General features: G+C 46.2%; 1 protein-coding gene across 5 annotated transcripts in view; it reads left to right on the top strand.

Moving 5' to 3' along the window:
• CENPC (centromere protein C) overlaps nt 1-18,515 on the top strand; it is a 1,963,500-nt gene that overhangs the window by 902,369 nt on the left and 1,042,616 nt on the right. For all 5 annotated transcript variants that reach the window (XM_069630493.1, XM_069630492.1, XM_069630490.1 and 2 more), the window contains one exon: nt 16,999-17,308. In XM_069630493.1, coding sequence (XP_069486594.1) covers nt 16,999-17,308 — 310 coding nt within the window. The remainder of the gene's footprint in view (nt 1-16,998; nt 17,309-18,515) is intronic.

Raw genomic sequence — 18,515 nt, 5'->3', positions numbered from 1 at the left:
GTGAGTTACAAGCCTTATCATCTGAACCTCCCTTCACCTTGTTCCATAAGGACTGTGTCATTTTAAGACCACACCCCAAGTTCCTCCAGAAAGTAGTATTGGAAATGACGCTCACAGAACACATTGTCTTACTAACTTTCTTCCAGAATCATTCTTCGGAAGCAGAAAGAACATTGCATTCTCTGGACATAGCAAGAGTTTTAAAGTTTTATTTGCAAAGGACTAGAGAGTTCCGTTCTTCAAATAGACTATTCATTGCCTTCTCTGGCCATACAAAGGGCCAGCATATTTCCAAACAAGGTCTGGCGCGCTGGGTCTCTTCTTGCATCACCCACAGCCATCTAATGAAAGGCGACCCCCTTCCCAAACCGTACTCGGCGCACTCCACCAGAGGGAGAGTGGCGTCAACAGCGTTCGACGCAGGGGTGGCTTTGAAGGACACATGCAGAGTCGCCACGTGGAGCACTCTGCACACGTTCGCTAAACACTATTGCCTGGCTGAAGATACCAACAAAGAAACTGCAGTTGGACAGGCTGTGCTCCGCCACCTCTTTGCATATGGTAGGGCCAGCCTCCTTTTCCCACCTTTCCCTTAGTATGTAACCGTTGTGTTGCTGCATGGTAAAGGTTTGATCAGAAATATGTTTTTTCTGTATTAATGCATATATGTATATTGATGGTGGCATGTTTTTAACTGCTTGGTATTCTTTACAATCATCTAAATCTATGAAGTATCCAATGATGGGGAGAAGTCCTAGTTACTTACCTGTAACTGGATTTCTCCAGCATTAGTATCTTTCATAGATTCACATGCGCCCACCCGCCTCCCCTAAGAGGCTGCTCCTGCGCTCAGCACCCATCATACTGTAATTCCTATGGTTCAAAATCTAAAGATGGCTGCCTGGGGCGGAGCTTAAGCCCTGCCACCTCATTGGTTGGGGTCATAAAGGACCAAAGTGAGGTGGAAGGACTACACAATGGAATGGATCATAGGCCATAATGGGCTATGTACATGCATTGCTATTAGCAATGTGTGTACATTGAAAACATTTTAATAATTATTTTTATCACCGAGGATTCCCAGTCTGACGACGGGGAATATTCAAGCTTGTTAATCTATGAAAGATACCAATGCTGGAGAAATACAGTTACAGGTAAGTACAGACTTCTGGTGCATAATAGTAATAAGAGTGTGGGACAATGCGTCATGTAAATTGTTTCGAGCCAGAGTTTGGAAGCTGTCTTTTGAACAGAAGCATGTACATTTTATTGTCCGCTGGTGGGATATTTCTTAGCAACAATGAACCCAGTCGTTGTGCAAATGCGGAGTCTTTGCAAGCAGAAGGTATTTCATTGTACGCCATTGGTAATGCTGTTTTGTTTGCCCGGCTACAGGATGCGTTGAAGACTTTAGTGTGACATCGTGAGCACATGCAAAAACAAAAGCAATTGAAACCTGAATGAAAGAGTGTTTTAGTAGAAGCATCTACGATACAACTTAAAAACAAAATGTGCTATTTTCAGAGCTGTCCGCTTAAACGGCCTCCCCTACTTTGGTTTTACTTTATTAAGTTATGGCTGCACGCAGCACAAAATCCCCATCCAGGGATTTTGAGGATGGCCATGGAAACGGGACTGTGCAGGCGGAGGAATTGCCCAATACTGCTTCTGGATGTGGTATGTACGCAGAGGACTGGTGTACAAAACTAATATAGTACAATAAAGACATTTTTAATGTGATTGGTAGATGTGTGTGGAACCTTCTAACAGCAACCGCTGCTGGCATGTTACAAAGAAGGAAGAGGAAAGGGAGGAAGAAAGGTTTGTGCTTGACTGGGGTACGGCCTTTGCCGTAGTTGAAGAAACGCACGTGGCACATAAAACCGCTTGCAGCATGCTACCTATGGAATGTCATAATGGGGTTGCACAGTAAAGGACATTAGGCAGGTACTGGCGGAAGTTACGTGGGAGAACCTGTGAGATCATGTTTGCCAGCTTCCACTGAGCACATTGTTAGCCTGGCAAGCCACAAGTAGTAGGCTGTCATACAGTCTCCCCTACAACCTTCCGCCACAGACTTTGACTCACCTAAATACAGGGACCATCAGCAGGACAATAATATTTGTATAAGTAGATGCTGAAATGTATGATACAAGGTGACTAAAATTTGACGGCAGTCGTATTTACGAAGAGTTAATAAAAGCACAGGAAATTAACCTTCACGTCTGGTGTGATCATTGATAGACCACTGCATGGGGCTATTGCAACTTAGGGTGTGGGTTACAGGAAGGGTAGTTAATACTTTTCAGAATTACTGTACGTACTGAGCTGGGTAGGCATTAATTGCAAAGAAATTGCAGCACAGCAGACTCGGTCCAACCTCACTTACAGGGCACAGTACGGTGGCCTCCTACTCTGTTTTGGGAAGCTACAAAGAAATTGTGGTGGAACTTTGCGGTGTGCACTTTTGTAGGACTGCTGTGGAGAACTTGCACTCGGTTAACAGGCCTGCATTTTTAAAAAGATACATATGTGCTACGGCACATTGTGGTGTGTTTGTAAAAGTGTACTTTCGGAAAAACAATCTTAACATTGCAAAACACTGCACTTTTCTGCTGTCCGAGGGCCCAGATGGTGTTCCCGAAATAAGGGCCTACGCACAGCGTTGGTGCGGTCGTATGCTGCCGTCGCCACTGTTCTTCTTTGGGACGGCTGTCTGCAGGACACATTTTGGACGGAATACGCTGTGTGCATGAGGAGAAGTGTCCTATGCACACTGCTGCCACTTGTCTACTGAATAATAGTGCGACATACTTGCGCCAACCATTTTGGGAGACGCTGGATGTTTATAGTGCACAGCAGGTGGAATGTTCATGTGTATAGCTACTTGTAGGAAGTGGGTGGGCGCCTCAAGCACATTAAAGTTAATTTGCATATGCAGCAGAGTGGAGTTGTTACCAGGACACACAGGAACACATACACATGCTTGTACTTGCACTACGCACAAATATCCACTCCCACACGCATTGATGGGTGGTGGACATCCTGCAGACCTTGCTGACAGCGTACGGATCCCTCCATTGAGATTGTGGATAGGCCGGACGGCTGCAGTGTCCTTACGACACCTACCTTTTTCTTAATTGCGGTCTTTGCAACGAGGACTGTGTGCCACTGAGTCAGAACCCCATTTCAGAAAGAAAAAAAATACCACACAAACCCTCAACAATTTTTACAATATTACCATCTATTTGTAAACATTCATATGCATTATTGGGAAAGGGAAGTGGTAGCAGAAGTGGCTACTTTTTGTGGTGAAATGGGGATTTGCAGTACTAGGTTGTGACGGGAGGAGGAGCTTGATGTATTACTGTAATATCTCCCATGACATAATTTTTGAGGGGATGGTGGCCTATGACATGGTGAAGGAGTACACGTGCAGGTGTGCCACTGCTGTTTTATTTTGTTCAAAATATATCCTTGTACGCAAACTTTGCGGCGGTACATTTGTTCACCATATTTTTCACTTTCATCTCCAGGCTGTCTATTTCCCTATCCACAGTTTCTTTCCTTTTCTATGCCTGTATGCTGTTGTGCAAGTATTGCGGCTTGTACTGCCTCGCTTTCCTTTGCAATATGTTCTCTTACCGAAAAGAGAATGTGTTTGGTGTACATGCAGCAACATATATTACATCATTTACGGTTCACTGTACTGTGCGTACCAATGGGGTTACTATAGAAACTGTTTGCGTCATGAGGGACATTTTTGTCCTGCCACTCTACGGTGCTTGCTATTGCTGCGTTACACAAAGACACGTTATGGTTATGTTCTATTGCATACTGCAGCAGCTGTGTAATTATTACATAATGTTTAGTGGCCATACTACATTGTAGTGACGTTGAGGTCTTAGCTTTTTCCACTCGTTACTGTGGCACTTTGTTCCCATTAACAGTAGCAGTGCGGTACATTGTTGAATGCAGAGGTCACTTCTGTTGTTCATGTATTCTGTTATGGTGTACTGCCTATGCCTTAGTCCTGTTTGCTTCATAAGTACACAATTTGCAAACCTTCTCTTTTTTCACTTGCAATTTTTGCACATGGTGCAGTTTGTATATGTTCTTTGCGTTTAGTGATTGGTACCACTATGTAAGAGAGCACCTGCCTTCCTCACAGGTTGAATGCCGCGCAATCTCTGCAAACAGACGCACAGTCCGCAACTGCTGTCCGCATTAACATGGTGCCCGCAGTATCACTATGTTGCACAGTTCTTCCTTACAAACTAAGGGTATCCTACTAAAAACCATTGAAATTAACTGACAAAAAACATTGTCAATGGGACGTTATGGTTAAGTTGCGCTACTAAAAACATTTCCCCTTTATTCCAAAAGAATAGCTTAAAACAACATTATGGTTAAAGTGCCCTATTAAAAACTTATGAAATTCACTAACAGAAAACTGTGTTAAAGGGACGTTATGGTTAAGTTGCACTACTAAAGAACCTATGAAATTCAATGGAAAAACGTTGCCACAGGGACGTTATGGTTACAGGTAATAACCGAAAAACCCCATAAATTTGCAAGTTATGGTATGGTACGCAACCATAACTCGCGCTACCACTGTGCACTGCAAGGACTAACCCATGACATCAAAGATGACATCACAAATGTCATTGATGACATCACTGATGGCGTCGCATGTGCTTTTAGTTGTCATGAAACGTCTCCAGAAGGGATTGTCATTGTAATGTTGGCAGAAAACTATCAGAGATATTTGGGAGAACTATCATTACATAAATAGGTAATTAGGTAATGCATTGGTATAAACAGTGTTGCATTACACATTTCTTTCCATTACATATCTGAAGTCATGTACAAACGTAGGCATTATGTGCAGCATGCATAATACAGGTGCAATATCCAAATTCTTCGAATTTTACATAGTCAAATTATGAATGCTTTCCTTTTAGACTTTTGTGGACTGTTAAACATGTAATAAATACCTGCAAATCCCTCACTTACAACATAAATGTACTACTGCACACAAAACTAAGAGACACCACAACGCACACCAATAGCAGCATATACAAAAAAAGTAAAGTAAGCAAAATAGTAGCAGTACGACCAGTGTTAATAACCTAACTGATTATCTTCATGCACAGAAAAGATCGCTGAATTTAAATCTTGCTTTTTTCCTATATGTATATGTATATGTACCATGTGATGGGAGTGAACCCTAAGGAAAGCAGTGTAAGAACATATGAGAAGGGTAAGGTGATCAAATATAGCACCTTTTCACTTTGTAGTTCCTCATTGTTAATGAAGAAAAGCACCTAGTGTACATACGTCACTAAACAAAAAAAGAGGGAGCCAGACCTGTAATGTCATCAGTGATGTCATCAATGACATTTGTGATGTCATCTTTGAGGTCATGGGTGTTACTCCTTGCAGTGCACAGTGGTAGCGCGAGTTAAAATCAGTATCAGTTTTGTTTCTGATCTGTCTTTCTTAGTAGTAACCAATCACTGATCTCTGGGTCATACTGCCCACAGCCAATGACTGCCCTCTCCCTAAGCCCCGCCTCTGGCAGCCACCCTCAGATTTTTACCGCACGCTCAAGTGTTGGGAGTCCTCGTGCTTTAGCTCTTGAGTTTTTTGCTGCGTTTTCACTCTTTTTCAGGAGATTTTCTCCTTTTTTCGGTTTAATCGAGCCTCAAGCTCCACCGTTTCTACTTCCGACAACGGGGACCCATTTCGGAATTCTTCTACGCCCCTCAAGGGTGGAGTTTTCGTCGAGTTTACACTTCTTGGAGGATTCCGGAAGATCTGCGGCCTACCTCAACGGACATGGCCCAGGACAAGGGAAGCTCGACGCCCGGATCCAAGCTGTTCAGGTGCTGCCCTGGATGCAGATTGCAAAACGTTTTCAAGGAGGACGAGCATTCGCAATGTCTCTACTGCCTTTATGAGGACAAGACGCACGTGGAGAAGGACTGTGCGTTCTGCAAGAACCTTTCGGAACGGACCAGACAAGATCGTCGTTCCCGCCTCGCCGCCTGGCTGAAGAAGGGCACAGCAGGTGAGAAGGCGAAGAAAAAGTCTGAGCGGGCTTCTAAGTCCTGTGAGGGCGCCCCGGCGACGGGGGCCCAACAGAAGGCCAAGCACCGTGAGTCCGCGGGCACTGGGAGCGCCGAAAGGTCGGGCTCTTCGGCTGCCAGGCAGGGCGCTACTTCCCCGGCACGTTCGACCACGAGCCAGCGCTCTGGTTCAGGGAAGAGGAAGTCCGAGAACCCAGGTAAGCCGCTGGAGCGGACCCGGTCGATCTTGAAGGGGGAGCGAGGCACTGACCCTCGCCCCAAGGCGAAGGCCCAGGACGCACCTAAGGTGGTGAGGGCTTTGATCCAGCCGGCAAAGGCCTCTATCGAAGTGGTCGCTGCGACCCTGGCGAAGCCGGCTGAGACTACGCCAGTGGAAATGGCCTCCGGGCCCAGAGTATCCCTGCCACTGCGGAGCGAATCCTCTTTCCAGCCCATCGTTAAGACCCCCGTGAAGTCCCCGGCGGAAAAAGAGGGGGGGGGAGGTGGCCATTACAGACTCAGAATCAGCCTCTGAGGAGGAGCTGGGCACCAAGAAGGGCCTCCACGAGAGGTCCATAGGCCTCAATGAGAGGTTCATAGGCCTCAACGAGAGGTTCGAGAAGGTTCGATCCCAGGGGGCGGTCCCTGCTGACGTGATCGAAGATATCGACGATGACGACGAAAAGGGCCTAGTGGAGCGGCCATCCCCTCCGTCGCAGCCATTACCCGAGCCCCAGGATAGCTTGGCGGCCATTTTGTTGGCAATGCAATCCTTATATACCGAGATAAGGACGAGATTACCATGGACCCCGACGGAGGATCCAGTACCAGGCCCGTCGGGAAGCCCTCCGAACAAGCGGAGGAGAGTCCACCCCGCTCCGCCCTTTGTGCCTGCGAGACCTGTGGACCCGACATCCCCCTCGCGGGACCCTAGAGAGCATACGGCGACGGATACAGTGACGGGGACGGACGATGATGGCGACGATGACACAGCGGACATCCCGTCATCACCCCCTGTCCTCCCGCAAGCTTCTCCAGCCGACGAAATTGGCTCTTTCCACGCCATGATGACCAGGGCATCCGAGCTCTTCCAGCTCTGCCCTGAAGAACAAAAAAAGGAAGGGTTTCTGTACCAACGACGAGAGGCCAAGAGGAAGACGGTTCTCGCGGTGCCTTTGCTCGACAACATCTGGGATGAGGGGCTTGCTGTCCTCAAGAACCCTTCCACGACACCCGCCAAGAGGGACAGGTATGAGAAGAAGTACCGAGTCCCCGATGCTGCCCCCTTGTGCCTCGGGGCACAGCCCACGCCAGACTCTGTCGTCTCGGCAGCAGCTAAGAAGAAGGCAGCAGGTGCGGCGGCTTCAACTTCCACTTCCCCGCCGGAAAGCAAGGGCAAGAAGTTGGACTCCATAGGACGACGAGTCATCTCGTCGGCGGCGACGACGATTAAGGCGGCCAATGCCTTAGCGATCGTGGCCCGCTACGACAGGGAGCTCTGGTTCAAGATGGCTCCCCTGCTAGACTTCCTACCTGACAAGAGGGCGCAGGCCCTAGAATTTCTGCAGGAAGACGAGGTGGCGTCGGATCATGCCATAACGGTGGCAACGGACATTGCCGATACCCGATTTTGCCAACTGGGCAATGGAGTTTGCCTCCGACGACGTGTTGGACATGCCGTTTGACGGCAGCAACCTTTTTGGTAAGGCGTTGGACGAGTCTCTACAGGCCATCAAGACCGACTCGGAGACGGCCCGTGCCCTAGGGGTGCTTCAACAGCGACAGCCCTTTCGGAGTAAGGGTGATGCTCAAGAAAGGTGCCATCAAGCTCGTCCCCAGGAGGCTTCTGGGCTCTGGAGTGTACTCAAGGTACTTCCTCGTCAGAAAGAAGACAGGCGGTTGGCGCCCCATCCTGGACCTGTGTCGGTTAAACGAATACATCAAGGCGCAGAAATTCAGGATGGTCACCCTCCAGCAAGTGCTGGGACAGCTGGAGGAAGGCGACTTCCTATCGTCGTAAGACCTGGAGAATGCTTACTTCCACATCCCCATTCTAAAACGGCACAGGAAGTTCCTCAGGTTCGTGGTTCAGCGACGCCACTACCAATTCAGAGCCCTACCGTTCGGATTAAAGTCGGCACCCAGGGTTTTCACCAAGTGCCTGGCACCAGTGGCGACGTGGCTGCGCCTGCAGGGGATCCACGTCTACCCCTACCTGGACGACTGGCTAAATCGGGCAAGGACAAGGGGACTCGCCGTCGAACACACAGCGAGGACCGTCCGGTTGCTCACGGAGCTAGGGTTCGCCATCAACTACCCCAACTCCCACCTGGTTCCATCGCAAGTAGCACTGTTCCTGGGAGCGAAGCTCGATACAATGGGGCAATTGGCCTCCCCTTCAGAGGAGAGGACCAAGACCATCCTGGGCAAGGTGCGGCACCTGTTAGCCACGGACGTGGCCAGGATGAGGTCCATCAAGTCCCTTCTTGGGATGATGTCATCATGCATCCATCTTGTACCCCTTTGCAGACTTCGGATGCGTCCGCTACAGGAGTTCCTCGACGCCCGCTGGTTTCAGGCGACGGGCTGCTTCGAGGACAGGATCCCTCTCGATGAGGAGTTCCGTCGGGCGATCCTATGGTGGGGCACCCGTGCTCACCTCACTACAGGCACGGACTTTCAAACCCCGGCGTTTCAGGAGACAGTGACAACGGACGCCTCTCTGGAGGGTTGGGGGGCCCACATCGGAGATTTCCATGCAAGAGGCCTTTGGCTCCCGGAGGAGAGGTCTCTTCACATCAACATTCTGGAGCTCCGAGCAGTGTTCTGGGCTCTCAAGTCGTTCCTTCCGTCCCTCAAGGACAAGGTGGTGAGGATCTTCACCGACAACACCACCACGATGTTCTACATACGGAAGCAAGGGGGCACCAGATCCCCAGCCCTATCCAAGGAGGCCCAAGATCTGTGGCACTGGGCTGTCGCCCAGGGGATGTTTCGGGTTCCCTTCCACTTTGCAGGAATAAAAAACACCATCGCCGACTCACTCAGCAGGGAGCTGAGCTCGTGCCACAAGTGGGAACTGCGCCAGGATCAAGTGGATCGGCTCTTCCAACGATGGGGCAAACCCCAGATCGACCTGTTCGCGATGGCGATGAACTCCAAGTGCCTGAGGTTCGCCAGCAGGTTCCCACAGCCGAGGAGCATGGGCGATGCTTTCTCGTTCCCCTGGGACGGCCTGTTTCTATACGCGTTCCCTCCGTTGCCGTTGCTGCTCCGCCTCATCAACCAGCTCAAGAAGTCCAGGTGCAGGATGATCCTCGTCGCACCAGCGTGGCCGAGGCAGATCTGGTTCCCGGACCTTCTGGACTTGTCAACCTCCCCACCAGTCAAGCTGCCGGCGGACGCGGATCTTCTCTCCAGAGAAGGAGGCGCCATTCTCCATCATAACCCACAGTCGCTGAACTTGCAGGCCTGGCTCCTGCAGCACTAGAGTTTGGAGGGTACGATATACCGGCTGATTGCAGAGAGGTTCTTGCAAAGGCCAGGGAGTCCTCAACTCTCAAGTGTTAAGGTCATAAATGGAAGAGGTTCTCTGTCTGGTGCCGTGCACAGATGATTAACCCTCTGCGGATTACGGCCCCTCAAGTACTGCCGTACCTACTGTCGCTGGCCAAAGCTGGACTGGCTCACGCCTCCATCAAAATACATCTGGCTGCCATCTCCCGATATACGAGGACTACGGGACGGGCGTCCTTGTGGTCACATCGCCTGGTGAAGGAATTTATGAAAGGACTGTTCCGATCATTCCCGCCAGTGTGGGAGCTTAATGTGGTGCTGACCAGGCTCATGGGGGCCCCATTCGAGCCTATGCATTCGGCGCCTTTGAAGTTCCTGTCATGGAAGACAGCGTTCCTTGTGGCCATCACCTCAGCACGACGAGTGGGAGAGATCCAGGCCCTATCTTGCAAGCCTCCATACTTGACTTTTCATGACACGAGGGTGGTGCTGAAGACGCACCCCTCCTTCATGCCCAAGGTGCCGTCGGACTTCCACCTCAACAAGCCCTTGGTGTTACCAGTTTTCTTCCCGTTGCCTTCGATGCCTGCTAGAGGACTTTGCACTCGCTTGATGTAGCTAGAGCGCTGAAGTTCTAGGTGGATCGCACGAAGAGTTTTCGGAAGACGTCACAACTGTTTGTGAACTTTGGGTCTGTGAATCAAGGGAAGGCTCTCTCGAAGACTTCCATTTCCAGATGGCTCTCCGGCTGCATCATGCACTGTCACCGGTTGGCAAACCGACCGCTGTCCGGCCGTCCGAGAGCCCATTCGACCAGAGCGATCGCTGCTACCACGGCGTTCCTGTCTGGTGTGCCCCTGCTGGACATCTGCCGGGCTGCTACGTGGAGGTCGACGCACACCTTCACAAGATTCTACTGCGTCGATCAGGACTCCAGGCCGGAGTCCAGGGTCGGCCATGCAGTACTGCGCAACCTGTTTGCCTAAGTTGAGCCTGGTGAGGAGGTAAGAATTGTTTAATGTTGAGTTGGTATGTAATGCTTAATGTTGAGCCTTTGCCACCTCCCGTGGTTGTGCATGTGTATACTGCTATGTATTCTTTTATTCATGAGCATGTGAATCCATGCCAGACCCCTTGCTGGAGAAGGAACAAGTTACTTACCTGTAACTGTTGTTCTCCAGCATGGGTCTGGCATGGATTCACATGTGAACCCTCCCACCTACCTCTCTGCGGATCTTCACTTGGTCATACTGCCACTTGGCGTGCTACCAAATCTGAGGATGGCTGCCAGAGGTGGGGCTTAGGGAGAGGGCAGTCATTGACTCGGGGCAGTATGACCCAGAGATCAGTGATTGGTTACTACTAAGAAAGACAGATCAGAAACGAAACTGATACTGATTTTTTCTTTACTGAGGATTCCCAGCCTGACGACGGGGAATATTCATGAGCATGTGAATCCATGCCAGACCCATGCTGGAGAACAACAGTTACAGGTAAGTAACTTGTTCCACACTCTGCTGAGGGTATCGACTTGATGGAGCGTTGAGTAGGCTGCTCACGTAATACAAGGATACTATTACAGAAACGCCCCGTCAAAGTCTAACTTTAGTTGTGGTAAACAAGTTGTACTACACCAGACCAACCACTATATTACTTCCGGCTCTAAAACCAGTGCAAGTTGCAAACATAGGATTTCTGATAGGATTTTTTTTTCATGTGAACTGTTCCTCTTTGGGCGTTTCTTTATGTAAGACCATTAACGACAATAGGTGAGCTAAGGATGTCCCCCTGCTTGCTCCCTTCTTTAGCCAAGCCATACATTCTACCTAGACTCTGTGGTAACCTCCTGACACCACGGTAACATTTGTGTATTAATTGGCAAACTTATGTTGTCAGACAGCAAAGATTGAATGCAAATGCAATCTAAATCATTTTATTTCTTGTGGTCCCTCATGTCTTCGATTTAAAGCACATAGACGGAGCAATCATAATGAAATTGCACAGCTACTAGTTGTATCTATTTCCTTGGTGTGTCAAATGACGGTTGTACATGCATTCTCTGTGACTAATGAGAGGGACCGGATACTTTGTCACTTGGGTGCACCAGGTTATAACTATGCTACAAAAACAAGAAATGCTAGTGAACGTGTGGCTATGCCTCCCGCATTACTTCATAATGTTTAATTACACCATGAGCCTACATCTTAATTGTGCGAATATGTTTCATTTATCAGTATAGCTTGCTATGTTGTGAACCTAAACAGTGTAGACCTCTTCTACAAATTCTATTTACGTGTATGTTACTATATATACATACACAATACATTACAAAAAAGTAAGAACATCTATGTTACGACAAATGCACATACATATTATCCCTATCTATAAAATGACCACAACAACAGACCTAGCACTCTCCCTACTGCTCCATTACAGTTATGGATGTGCTAAACTCGGCCTACATGTATCAGTCCTTTTTGTATGTACCTTTTTCAGGGGGCACCACTTTAAAACGTTGAACTACTGTATGGTCACTGAAATAATCAAAGAATTCCATGAAGATTAGAACCATTATTATAATTATTTTTGAAGTAGCCTGCATTATTAAATATGGACCCACCTTGTAATTATCCAGTTTGGGTTACATGTTGTAATGCATTGACTGAAACTAAACTCGTGTTGACTTCCAGTGCTCACCAGAACGAGAGACCTAATGAAAAAAGACAAATGTTTTCTATAAGAAAAGGGGCTCAAGGAGTTGTGTGGTAAGGACTGTAATATGACTAATTCTATCTCCGCCCCCCTCTCCTGTGTATTTTCGATTACGGTGTGGGATCTCTACTTCACATATCTACCATTTTAAATTTGATTTAAACTGGAATATTTCCATGTTTATGCTGGGTGGTTTTAGATGAGTAACCTTGGTTAGTGTTCTCAGTTGAGTTTTGGATCTTTAATAGATGTATTCAATATGATGCCTGTGGAGGACAACATATGCTGTTATCCGCTGCAAGGAGCACACACACCCTCACCCTCCAAGCACCTTGAGCACCACCCCACCCCTAAGTATTAACTGGTGCAAGAAGCGCACACACGTCGACCCACCCTAAGTGTTATCTGGCAACAGGAGCAAAAATACACACACCCACACACCACAGACCCCAACTGTTTCTGGCACCAGGGGCGCACACAACTTAAGTTTTATCTGACTCAAGGAGCACACACGCAAACTCCCACCCTAAGTGTTATCCGATGCAGGGAGACAAAATAACGCAACAGAGAGTGGGGAGTCACTTACAGACTTGGCCCCATGGATTCTTACCAAAGAGTCTTCCTAAATCATACCCTGGGTGGGTGGTGGACCATCCCTGAACTCCCTGAGAGAACAACTGGTTGGTAACTACGAGGTGCCAGTGAAACAGGGGATTTGGGACTACATCTTTCAAGATGCATCATGTTTGGAGCTCCCAGAGTGGATTCCAGAATGTCTACCAGGGATTCATAGGCAGATGCACTATGGGGAAAAACTAGCACATCACTGAGACCCCTTATACAATAGGTGTGAATCATTGAAGGGAAAACCAAACCCATTCCAACCTCCGCCTTCCCGACAGCAGTGCTTGTAAAGGAGAACACCCTTCCCTTTCCGCTGCATCAGTTAAGGCGAGAAATGTTTTCTTCCCTCTTACCAAAGGAAAAACTATTTTACACTAGAGGTGGAAAACTTACTACATGTCTTCCTGTCACTGGAAATGGCATTTAAAACACACGTTTTCCTGAAGGGGTACAGCTTGGAGGGAAGGTAGGATCAGAGCTGCAGACCATTTCCAGTGCAGGAGCTGGTGTTGGAGCGAAAGAAATCAAAATTGTTGGCTAGCCTTTTAGAGACTTCCTTCCCATGCCTTGGACTAGGAAACCAGTTATCCAATACATTTAAAAGTTTGCCTTATCCAATTGGAGGTTGGTAAGAGCTTTCAAATGGAGTCTTAAGAATCGCAGACCGTGTCTCTTGGCTGGGTGCTGAAGAGAGTAGTTTTCTGGGGAAGCTGGAGAGCACCAGAGAATTGGGACCCCTTGAGACCAGAAGAGGATTGTATTCCAGTGAGGAAGAGGGATGTGCTTCAGTGGTGTGGTGGGGGTGGCAGGAGAACCCCTGTAGTCCAGAAGCGGTGTGTGCTCCAGTGAGGAAAAGATGAGGCCCAGGAGCCCCAGATGAGGGGGTTTGCTCTAGTGAGGGAGAGAAAATCCCTGTGAGACTAAAGGAGGAGTGTGCTTCAGTGAAGAAGAGGAGAGACCCTGGAATACCAAAAGAGGGGTGTGGTTGAGTGAGGTGCACTTGCGTGTTCTCAATTTCACTGGGCCTAGTAAGATCGTTGTTTTTGTCCTCCCTTGTTCTCCTCCCTTGCTTCGTCGCGCTCTGAAACACTTGTGTATGATTGCGATACAAATACAATATCCTATCATATAGGTGGCGGAGAACCCCTTGAAGAGATTCCTCAGAAACTGGTGGACAAAGAGGAGGTTGAAAATTTTGTAAGAGTTCATTTGATACCTGGAAAGAGTATGAGTAACTTAAGAGGATAGCCTCTTGAATCCCAGAAGATGGACATGCTCCTGTGAAGGCGAGGAGAGCCCTGTTATCCTAGAAGAGCTGTGTGCTCCAGTGGAGAGAGAGGAAGTCTTAGGTTCCCTCCAACTGGGATTGTGTAGCAGGGTGGGGAGTGCCCTTGGTCCTGGAAGAGGGGACTAACAGAGGAGTGCCCTATGTAGGGGAGGACTTTTGGGACACTTGGCGAAGCAAGGAAGCCCTAAATCCTCGGAGCGACGGAGAGGCTGTGTGGTCCCCAGAAGAAGAGATGAGGATGGAGCTATAGAAATAACTAAGTAGGAGACCTTCCTTTGTGGAACTTTCTGAATGTCTTTTTGTTGACTGTTCATTGTATATAATCCTGAGTTCAAGGACACATCTCCCAACAACTTTGTTACAGCCAACCTGAACCAGTTTCCATGCTATAGTTTTATGATTTACTGTTGCTTAGTAAAATAACTGTATTCTTATGTCAGTAGTTGTGTGTGCCCTTGTTTTTTTGACATTGACGAACCACAGTGAAAAAATATATTATTCGGACTGCATTACGACTTACCTTATTCAATTAGTTTCTTACTTTTTAAATACTGTCCTATGTAAGTGTCATTTTATGGTGTCACTGGCGTGACCGTGTTTCTCTATGCACTGATCAACATTCCATTGGTTAATTTAGGTATACATATTGACATCTTCTACTAATCCTACAGATTTTTCTTATTTAAGTGTTCATATAATTTTATATACACTTTCTCCTGAACAGGGAATATCTCACACATATCCATGAACCATATTAGTTCAGTTAATATTTCATAATTTCTTATGATGGTATTCGCACAAGCCTTTCTAAAACCTCATTTAAGTGTTGCTCAAGGCCTTTAGCAAGATAGTATTTTTCCCCACTGTCTCTGTTGTCCTTGTGCTGCACCTTCATAATTGCTGTCAATCTGGTTGTCGATGTGCCCGGCTCTATGTGATGGGTGACGTAGGGTGCAATCTGATTCCTTTTTTAATACATCAAATGTTTTTCCTTATCCCAACTATGACAGATCTCTTATTAGTACAAATGCATTTTCATCAAGTTAGCCACATTTTGAGTTTTACAATTAGTGACTTCTGTTTGCTTCTATAGTGAGTATAAACTAATATCTATCTCTCTAGTGTGAGTAGCCATGCATGAACAATAAGGGTAATGCGCCTGTAATAGTTGACACTGCCACATTTCTGGCATGGTTAATTGGCTCTTTCTCACCTCCTGATTCCTGTCTGTGCCATCAAATTACTGATGTTTTTGCTCTGTTTGCAGGCAAAAAGGCATAACTAGTTGGCATGGGCCCTTCTTTTGAATGTGCCCATTTCATAAGATTTCTTTTTTGATCTAAACTGATAAGTGAGAATAGCAATGAACTGTTACCAAGCTATCTTCATCTAATTATCCTTGTTCCAAAAGAAATGTTCTATTGTTAGTGGTTGTTTTTTTAAAAACTTTGCCCAACTATGATCTTTGTATACCATCACTTTGATAGTTTGAGCTAATCTTGCTGGATCTATCTCATAGCTCTCTCTGTCCATACTGTTCTACCTCAGCCTGTGAAACTTCCTCGGGGGTTGATAGGCTTGTGCATTTTTTTAGGTGAAACAATTCATACCTTAGGAGGGATTTCTTATCTTTGGGATTGTTGTATGGTTTAATTTTGAGCTTGCGCTCTGACACATAAATAGTTAAAATAGAACAAATCATTGACTGTTGATGGCTTATGTAAATTGTCATAGTGAGTTTAAGATATTCAGCCAATGTATCAATGCATGCGCTTGCCCTATTGCATCTTCCCACACTTCATGTATATCGTCAATAAGTCTTGGACATAGTTTTATGTGACATTGGAAATCATTATCAATCGGATAAATAAGGTTTTCTCAATTTTCAATATATAAATATGTGATTATATTGGTAGTTACGATGGAACCAATCGCTGTTCTTTCCATTTGGTGGTAATCTTTATTAAACTTGAAGAACACGTATTATTCTTGCACACTATAGACTATGGACGCACCTGTTCAGTCTGTACAAACTGTATGATCTAATTCTATGTGTTTAAGTACAAAATCAATAGCTGGTTATGGAGGAAGCCTTTTGTACAGTGATTCTATAGAGTTCAATCAGGAAATCCTTGTTGTATAAAAAAAGGTCTTCAATGATTTTCATGATCTTTGTAGTATCTTTAGTAAAAGACCCGATTTAGAGTACGTCTTGTTTTTAATAACAAAATGTACATACTTTGACAAAAGGCTGAATAGAGAGACTGTCCCAGACAGGGTGGGTTTACGTGGTAAACTTTACAGATTCTTCAGAGGTTTAGCAACTATGTAGAATATAGGGTTGCGTTTCAAAAACTACTGGTAACTTATCTACTTCTCTATCCTTACTTGTATGGTAGTACATGACATGTTTGTTGGATCACTATATATATTGAATACTAGCAAAAAGTACCCATTCTCTGAACTGGTTCTGTGGACAGACATGACAACACTCATCACTTGTTGAATATCAGTGATCCTGTAGGTTGCTGTTCCGATTCGCTTTGTACTCTGAAGTAAACTGCACTGATAATGGGCGTGTGGCCGGCTGACATACCCCAGCGCAGATGTTGGGGGGAGGCGAGAGTTGGTGTCCGCTGATGGCACAAAGGGATATTAGGATTGTTTTTGTCTGTGCTGGACTATGCCTTTTGAGGTAAGTAGTCTGCTTCAAAGGCTACTGTGTTTACCTTTCGGATTTTGTGTTATCAACTTGGCCTGTTACTAACCTGTTTATTTCACTTTCAGAATCTGGACATGGTCATCACATTTTTCATAAAGATGACATGCAGCCTGGTTCTACTGGCCATGGTGCTAAAAAAAACGCACATATTCTAGTACAAGACACAGAAAGGCGGATTTCCATTGCGGATGATGGTGAGGAAGACTATGATCCTACTAAAGATGAAGCCATTCTTCTTGATGTAGACGATGAAATATTTCATGATCTGCAAGAGCCTAAAAATGTTTCCAAACCAACCGATCGGTTGTATTCTTGGGACATGTCAGCTGTACTGGATCCTTCAAGCCCCACAGCCCAACTGCATGCAAGAAAGAGGTAAAATCTCTCAAAGCATAATGTTTCCTTTTCAGCACCCTTTTATGAAGAGGACATCTTAAGTATGGCATAAATTGTTTTTTTCATTGTCAGTGCTAACGCTGTTAACTTAACTGGTTTACATGCTTAGGTAGATGACACAAGTGGAAATGCTTAAACGGTTTTACTGAAAAGTAGCAGATGGTAGCTTGGCTCACTAACTGTAGCATTAGTATGCACTAGCTAATATTTAAAGCAAGTGTTCAAATTTAAATGCTGTGTGCTGCCATAGTACATTAGTCAGCCCAAATGTTATAGGAAACTATAACTCCAATCACTCACCATGGAAGGACATAAAAAGGTCACTCATAAAAAGAGAAAAAGGCTAAGTGGGGGGGAGGAGATATCCCACTCACCTAAGGACAATGAAAAATAATCAAGTCGAAGCAAAATGTTCTTGGGTTGACACAGGTCAGGAAGATCTATCATAATTATGATAATCATACCCAAGACTTGCTGCAAGCATGTGTGAATGGATTCAGAAAGTGTTGGTGTAAGCCTATGTAGAACAGTGCCAAGTTGGAGTCACGTTAGCCACCTGTAGATTGATTTAACTCATTGCATAAAAGGTTTCACTAAAGGAACCTTCCACTAAGAAACATTGCATTTAGATGTGTTTGCAGCCAAATGTGCTTTCAACGCGTGAAACACTTGTCCTAACTTTAGAAGTTATAGCAAATAGATAACTACATCCTTGGCCATATAAACTGTGCGGTAGAGTTTTTGTTTTGTTTTCGGCACCAAATATCAAACCTCTTCTACTTGGTGACATAGTATATTCCCATTATTTGGCTTTTAAGGCTCTTTCAAGGATCCCCATGAATCTTTGAAGAAAACTCAAGTGTCAGAACTCTTCAGCCGTGCTGAACAGTTAATTGTGCGATTGAATAAGCGATCTGCTGCCGTTCCAGTGTGGAGTTTGACTGGGCTTTGCACCAACATGTGCAGAGAAGGTAGAGATACAATACTTATTATAATTGTTCTTTTATAACGCGCTTAATACCAGTGAGTGTTTTCTAAGCTCGGGATCGGGATTCGAGTCTGTGTTGCGCTGCATTGTCTTGCTTCCAAGGTACACGCATTGCCCCTGATCTATCCTTCCTCCTTAGAACAGGTAATCCTAGTCATATGCATTGTGTTGGGCTAAAAGAGGGAGGAAGCCTTTTTT

This window comes from Ambystoma mexicanum, chromosome 6q (assembly GCF_040938575.1).
Source record: "Ambystoma mexicanum isolate Mex_15411 chromosome 6q, UKY_AmexF1_1, whole genome shotgun sequence".
Classification (NCBI taxonomy): domain Eukaryota; kingdom Metazoa; phylum Chordata; class Amphibia; order Caudata; family Ambystomatidae; genus Ambystoma; species Ambystoma mexicanum.
The sequence above is the reverse complement of the archived record's forward strand: the minus strand, read 5'-3'. Positions and strand labels throughout refer to the sequence as shown.